Source organism: Poecilia reticulata, linkage group LG22 (genome assembly GCF_000633615.1).
Source record: "Poecilia reticulata strain Guanapo linkage group LG22, Guppy_female_1.0+MT, whole genome shotgun sequence".
In the NCBI taxonomy this organism is placed as follows: Eukaryota; Metazoa; Chordata; class Actinopteri; order Cyprinodontiformes; family Poeciliidae; genus Poecilia; species Poecilia reticulata.
Genome location: NC_024352.1, coordinates 17,532,438 through 17,540,221, shown reverse-complemented (window position 1 = coordinate 17,540,221; position 7,784 = coordinate 17,532,438). Strand labels below are relative to the sequence as shown.

Below are 7,784 nucleotides of genomic sequence, written 5' to 3'. Positions count from 1 at the left end.
CAAAATGAATAAAGACAGGGTGACATTTATCCCTTTTTTTCATGTGTTTTGTCAAACGTACATTTTCTACCAAGCTGACCTGCAACCACTCCACAATGAAACAGACTTTTGTAGCTAATGCTGTCCTTTGTGTGGAGTGTACCAGCCTGCGGCCCTTGTCATTGTGGCCTTGCACATGGACTTTAACTGTGTTTCTACCTCCAGGCAAACCATGCTGATGTCTGTGACTTTTTTCCCCCCTTCCCCTACACCAGTGGGCTGCAATAGGGTTCCCTGGCTCTGGAGTGGCCTTGTCACAGCATGAAATGCCTTCTCCTCACATTGTGGTCCTCCTGCCTCAGTGATTGCGGTTTTGTTTGTTTTCAAGTTGGAATCCTTTGTGTTTCGTAACCGTTGTTTTCCAAGCTAGAACTGTTGTACGGCATGTCTTAACAGTCACAGCATTCGCTTGATGAAACTTTGCTGAACCCGCTGGCAACCTCATGCTGTTTGGTGGCGTATGCTTCCCTCATGTGGCCACTTGAAGTACTGCGGTTATAGCACGCTAGCAAAAGGTTTTTAATCTTTTTCACAAAAATTATTCAATAAAAACATTCTTGAAGATTGTATATTTTTTAAGTCACCAAAGACACAGAAAAACAGATTATATTTACTGTTTGATCAGGTCTTTGTATTTCCGATTGATGATCTTTATTTGCACAATGATCAACTAAACGCTTCACCTTGTCAGTCTTATATAAACATGTATATGTTAAACTAGTTTAAAATCAGTTCTTTATGTTGGTTAATTCAGCATCTGAATGTTATATCAATGTAGAAAAAGCAACGCAAGTTTTTAGAGGTGCAGATGTTTCAGAGAAAAGCACTGTGCTAAATCATTTATTAATAATTAAACACACAATATCCAAAGATAAAAAGAAACATTGAAGATGTTTTAGTTATAAATCTCTAGGCTGCTAATTTACATTTTCAGTACACCTTTAGTGATGCATGTATTTTCTTTTAGATTAATGTCTTAATTTATTGGTCTGTAAACCTTGTGTTAGCTTCTAATCATTAGTTTATACTAAATTTGACCTTATTAAAACTGTGATGCAATTTTAAAAGTCCATTCTACATTCACACGCTCATTGCATTTCTGAAAGTTATTTTTTAATTCTTAAAATTATTTTTTCAGGAATTTTGCCTTTATGGGTACAGAATTTTGTTTATTAGAAATTATGTTTTGCTCTGCTGACCCGCTCCTCTAAATACCAGTTTAGTTCTTTCTGTCATTATTTTTTTATTTGCTTTGAATTAAAAATGACAACCAAGAAAAATATGTAATTTTTAAAATTGTGACTTTTAAGAAAACAAGAAAGCATCCAAGCCAAATCCCGAAAGACGAGAGCTATTTTTGGCTGTCAACATATGCTGAATACTGCCGAATAAAATGATGAAGACAGTAAAATGTGGATTGAAGAAGAAACTTGGTGAAACTGGTTTTAACTCATCTATTCTACTGTATTGAATAAACGCATTGCTTAGCGGAACGAAAGAGCGGATTGTTTGTAGTTGGGGACGACTATCTGGAAGTACTCATTCAGGAAGTCAGACGGTTTCAGCGCGTTTTGTCACGCTCATGTTGATTAAACATATTAAAGGTTAGTAAGCTTACTTCGGTATTTATTTTCATGACGTTTTTCTATTTAATTTAATTTAAATAACTTTACCTCTGAACCGGACTTACAATCTCTTTCTGCCTCCCATTCTTTACTTTACAGCATTATTGCTTTTAACATTACACCTCTGTAGTATCCACACCAGGAGCATAGTTCTGCTGTACTGTTTACAGCTACAAGTATTACGCCAATAGCTATTTTATAATATTTTGTTTCCCTCTCTTATTTCAAATGGTAGCCTTTTGAGATGGCCACCACGGAGAAAGAGACTCCAGCTAAAAAGGTTGCAGCGCCTTCAGTGTCCCAAATAAATGCGGAATATGTCACGCAGGTAACCACGTACACCAACGCGTTATGTTCTCTTACGCCTCAGCTTTTAATATCTGCCCTTATTCTAACAGGCAGATATTAGACGCTGTAGAGAATTAAATGGACGGACCGATAAGATCCGTACTTCAGTAAACAACATTGTCTTCCATCTTCTTGTTTCTTGTTAACAGCTGGCTAATAAATATTGGGCTCCCCATGCAAAGGAAAAGCTGCCTTTTGACCCTCAGGTGAGTCATATGCGGCATCTTAAAGATAATTATGTGATTTATGTTTGTTGCAAAGATGTTGAAAGTACCGGTTAGCCACGACTTTAGTCCTTCTGCATAATGGTTTTCTGTCATATGGTATGAGAAAGAGCTTCATTGAATTAGAAAATCGCGGAATGACGACCTTAGTGGTAAATATTGCGACAATGCAATAAATGAATATTTTCCCCGCTCCTTCTTTATTTTGTGACCATTTTTTGGAAAGAGACTCCATTTAGCAAGTTGAATGGCATTTGGATACCAGTTTAAACTTATGTAACTTTGGCCAAAAACAATGTGTTAAATTCCTTCATCCCATAACATATTATTTGTTATATTTAGGTGATGGAAGATGTCTACGAAAAAGAGATTTTCTCATCAAAGTAAGCAAATATATTTCTTGTTTTTTATTTAAACTGCAGTTACATGTCTGTTGAAGAAAAAAAAAGACTCCTTATTGCCTTCTTTAATTGTGTACAGATTCGCCATCAGAAAAATTATGCTACTTGAATTCAGGTTAATGTATTTCCATTTTATCTCCTTACTTTACACATTAAGCATCCATCAGCGTGTTGTATATTTACTTTATTTTATTTTCTCCTCCCCATAGTCAATACCTTGAAAATTATCTGTGGGTGAATTACACACCTGAGGTGTCCAGCAAAGCCTTCATCATGTCCATTTGTTGCATCGTCAATGAGAAGTTCAGAGAAAACGTTCCAGCTTGGGAGGCAAGAGAATTGTTCTATCCATGTTGTGCCAAATTCTCATTTGATCTACACCCTTCTTTAAACACTACATTTACACAATTTTTTAAAAAACTTTCAAACAGATTGTTTTTCTACAACTTTCTCCTTGTCTTTTCTTTGGTTTTTATCAGGTGTTCAAAAAGGAGCCTGCACACTTCCCGTTTTTCTTCAAATGTGCGATGGAAGCTGTGCTGGCAGGCGAGGAGGCTGGTCTCACCTTAAAGGAGCAAACCATACTTCTGGTCTTCCTGGACCACTGCTTCAACAGTTTGGTGTGTATTATTATTATAACACCTTACAATTCATGGATGACCTTCCAAAGGAAGCAAGAGGCAGTTTCTATATTTATATATGAGCATTCTAGATCACACGTTTATTCTTTACTTCATATAAACGTGGTCTGAAATTTGGAAGAACCTCCATTAAAAAATGTATGAATTTATAACAAAAAGTTCAGGTAAATCAGAATAAAATTCAGAAGGAAGTGTGGTGATTTGTTTGGCACAGAGATATTATTTCCTTTACAAAAAAAACAAAAAACTCATTCCACGTATCTTAGAGGAGAGATCTGTCTACATCACATGTGTCAAACTCAAGGCCCGCGGGCCACATGTGGCCCGCCATGTCATTTTATGTGCCCCCCCCAGCAATTTATAGGTTTTGAGCACGAATTGACTACAAACTATATCTTCCATAATGCATTCCGATTGTTACCAGCCAACATTGCGACTACTCGCCACTAGAGAGCAGCAGAGTCCCCTCAAGCTGCTTATTGATTTTCCCAGTAAATAAAACTGAGACATCGACAAACTAACATCAAAATGTCCAAGAAAATAAAAATCGATTTACAAGTAAGCCTGTGAATGAAGATGTGTGTGTGTGTGTTGGTGTCAGGGCGGCAGGTCGCTCTAGACTTTTTTTGTTATCAGTTATCTTGACCGACAACATAAAAAAAATCTGTCATGTACTATTTTTATCTGTGAAATTACAATCACAATCATCGGCTACTTAGCCGCATTTTATGCGGTTTAGTTAATATTCACCGTGAATCCAGATTCCATCACAAATTAAGCAGATAAATGCATCTAAATTTTTCTCCGAAGTGACAAAAACCACTGACTGAGGCCCCAATAACTTATAATAAATTAAATTAAGCGACTTCACTTAAATTACCAGTACTTAACCTGCTGGGGTCTGAACGCACTTCCTCCTGGTCCCCATCTGCAGAAAAATCTGCGCTAATTCATCAATCAGTTGGATCTGTCTGATCCAAACAGATCAACTGAACTCTGTGAGTGTTTTACCCTGCGTGGTTCGGTGTGCGCTTTTACCAGGATTTTTATTTATTTTTTATTTTTTTGCGTGGTTTCGCTTCTCTGAAACTGACAGATGTTACGTCTACAGCGCTCCTCCAGAATTCCGCTCTCCTGGGTAATGTGCACCAAGAAAGTTCCATTTGTAAAACCGCTGGATGAGTTACTTCCAGCGGTTTTTAATTCTTCGCAGCGGCGGAGCCGCGTCCGCAGTGGTTGAGCAGCGGACTGCGCATGGTACAGTCTAATTAACTCTGTCTGCATCGTCATTTATTTCCTCAAGATAAACTGCCGGCTCCTCAAATGGATTAACACAACGTTGCATTCTCTTTAGTTTTCTCTGGTCTGTAATGGAGACTTKAATTTAACGCGCCATTTCAATCAAAGGTTTTGAATGCGCTTCCTAACCAGACGCTCCAAAGAGTCCGGTCCATAACTCTTCAACACGCTGTCAGCTCCCGGTCAGAAAAACCAATTTAGTTCAGAGTCTATGAGATGATATTCAGAAAGGATTTTTTTATTTGATTTCAGTTGCCTCAGAGATTAAATCTTTACGTAAAGTCTATAATGTCTGCCAATGTGAACCAGTCAGTCAAGGGTGTTAATTAGAACCTGTCAAATGACCGACGGGTTTTAAATTTTCTGGTCGTTTACAAAAATAACCGGTCAAATATGGAAAATATTTGGTTAACTTCGACCGGGGTGAAGAGGGATCAGCTTTGCGTTCAAGGCCAGGCAAACATCACCTAATTGTTTTGTTATGTGAAATACATGTCAGTTGTGTAATAACAAAAAAGTTTTGTGAATGAAGTTGAGAGTTAACATCAAAACTAGTTTTTTTTATTTGTTTGCTTACCTTTAAACACTGATTTAAATATTATAATTTTTTAACTGAGCAGTAATTTTACATCCATACAAACTCAAATGTAATATTTAAAACTTCAATACATAAAATCAGTTATTTAACAATATATTATTTAACAATATTATTTAACATTGTATTTTCATACATTTATATTAGGGGTGCCCAAGTTTAGTTTTCCAGAGCTACCATCTGCAACTTTAGATGCGTTCCTTCTCTAACACACCTGGATCATTTACTCATTATAAGCTTCAACAAAACTGAGTTGCTGTTAATGAGGGAAGTCAACCTTTTGTCTGGGGTGTGTTTTAGCAGGAATGGATCTAAAAGTTGCAGTCTGGAGGGCTTAACCTGGGCACTCCTGATTTGTACCGTCAATGTGGCCCGTTGAGGGTGGCCAATATGCTGAAGTGGCCCTCGGTGAAATTGAGTTTGACACCCCTGGCCTACATCATAGAGCCAAAAGCATCATTAAACTGCAGTAAACCAAGCACCCTCATAACTATAGACATGAATATGAAATTAGTTGATGTGGTCTTTAGATTAGCTCATCTGTTGTTTTTTTTTAGACATAACATTCATAAATATTCAAACTATGTCTTTATTTTAAGTGAATCAAAGATGTTTAGCCTCCTTTCAGAAAACTGAATGGCAGTGAGCAGCGACAAGTAGGGAAGAGAGTCGGGTTGTTTTCACGCCGTTATTTCCCCCGGCATATCATTAAATTGACTTCAGCCCATGGAAACAATATGATGGAAAATTTTTAGCAGTTTTAAAACTACTTAAAAGTTTTGTATATGACTCTGGGAAATGAACCATGTCTTTTTACATTATTCTTAGGTGATTCAGAATAGTGTTTACCAGTTTATCTTACACATCCATGGAAAACACTTTTTCAACGTTTCAAAGCTGATTAAATTGAGACCTCAAGATTTTTGTTGTGTGCATATTGATGACAAACTTCAGCTATTTTTGGACTAATTGCTGATTTTTTTTCCCCACTTTATGTTTAACTATGAAAATGAGAATACCTGTATTTACTTGGTATGAAGGTAAGAATACATGGTCTATGTGTTGCATGTATTCTTACATCCAAAATTTGATTTTGGATGTTAGTCAAATAATTATCCAGGCCAGATGTCCTTAAAATGGTTTGATACATTTTTCCCTATTGTGGTGAGGGAGATGTAAAATATCTGGAACCCAGAATTTCAGTCCAGGTCAAAAATGATGATGATGATTATATTTTATTTTATTTATTGATTAAAAAAAGGTTATTGTTTAAAACTGAACTAAAAAGCCTTTCAGTTTAAAGACAGGTAGATAAAACCTGATAAACATCAAGCAGTATAAATTTGCCATATTAAAGATGCAGTAAGATTTGATGCAGTTACTTCTAATGCCCACTAAGTGGCAGTAACAGATACAGCACTACTAGGACTCTTGTCATTTTCCCAAATAACTGCATGGGACCACAGGGAAACACTGCAGATGTCTCACCTCAGAATCTGCTGTGATAGCTTGCTGGCCTGCAATCACATCCTTGTAAATATTTTATTTGGAGACTTTTATTAAGGGTCCAGATGCAATAAAACTCTGTCATGCATTGTGCATTCTGACAACTCCTTCCCCCTTTTCTATCTCTTTGTATCCCTCTCTTCTTCCCAGGAAGTGGATCTGATCAGAGAACAGGTGCAGCAGCTCATCTCTCTGCCTATGTGGATGTGCCTCCTACCAGTAAGATCAAAATCATAGCCATAATTACATTTTGGTGGTTAATATTGACTAAGTAATTGTGCCTTTTTTATTTCAGTTTTACCCCATGCAGACTCATTTTTATTTGTGTGCGTGTGTCTTTATAGTCCAGACTCCTACAAGAGCTGAAGAAAGTTCCCAAGCTGCAGAAGTTTTGGAATCTAATCAAGAAAAAATTTGATAAGATGGATGCCGAAGCAGTCGAGCAGTAATATAATTTTCTTTGCTAAGCACGTTCAGAAGATCTATAGTTATTACGACATTATAATTCATGATTTGCAGCTACTGATTTGTTTTCTTTCTGTCTTCCCCAGAGCAACCAAGGAAAGGACTTTCCTTTCGTCTCTCATTAAAAAGTTTCGGGTCGTTCTGATGTCAGTTCCATCTGAGGGTAATTGGAAGAAATGCTTTTAACTCCTTGGGGAAATGGTTCTTATTGGGTAGAATAAAATAGGATAAAATCAAATTAGAAAAAAAAACTGCATCTCTGTTATTGATCACTGCCTTTTAAATTATTAATAACATGGCACAGGCCTCCATCCTTTTAACTATTTAGGGGAACCTTCACGTTGTTCTACACCTGCAGTCAAGATAATAATCTTTTAGAGATTGTAATAGGAATATTGTGCATCAACATATTTTCTGTGTGAACATCATTTTTAACGTCAGGTTTCATCAGCTATAGCAATATTCATACAGTTTTATTGTTTTTGACCCCTAAAATAAAATATTTAGTGATTAAATATTGTGTAACGACTTTTGGTAAGATTTTTCAGAAGTGTAATTTTAACTTCAGTTAAACTTTTCACAACAAAATATATAATTTTTTTTTAGCAAAAGGAAATGTTATATTCTTCAACCCAAATATA

The 7,784-nt window shown here is 36.4% G+C and overlaps 1 protein-coding gene across 1 annotated transcript in view; it reads left to right on the top strand.

Moving 5' to 3' along the window:
- Positions 1 to 1,561: 1,561 nt before the first annotated feature.
- The window catches only part of aqr (aquarius intron-binding spliceosomal factor), a 46,972-nt gene continuing 40,749 nt past the window's right edge, over positions 1,562 to 7,784 (top strand). Inside the window, exons 1-10 of the mRNA XM_008399793.1 lie at positions 1,562 to 1,643; positions 1,900 to 1,992; positions 2,162 to 2,218; positions 2,579 to 2,619; positions 2,717 to 2,752; positions 2,847 to 2,967; positions 3,117 to 3,257; positions 6,829 to 6,897; positions 7,023 to 7,123; positions 7,230 to 7,306. Coding sequence (XP_008398015.1) covers positions 1,909 to 1,992; positions 2,162 to 2,218; positions 2,579 to 2,619; positions 2,717 to 2,752; positions 2,847 to 2,967; positions 3,117 to 3,257; positions 6,829 to 6,897; positions 7,023 to 7,123; positions 7,230 to 7,306 — 727 coding nt within the window. The 5' untranslated portion in view covers positions 1,562 to 1,643; positions 1,900 to 1,908. The remainder of the gene's footprint in view (positions 1,644 to 1,899; positions 1,993 to 2,161; positions 2,219 to 2,578; positions 2,620 to 2,716; positions 2,753 to 2,846; positions 2,968 to 3,116; positions 3,258 to 6,828; positions 6,898 to 7,022; positions 7,124 to 7,229; positions 7,307 to 7,784) is intronic.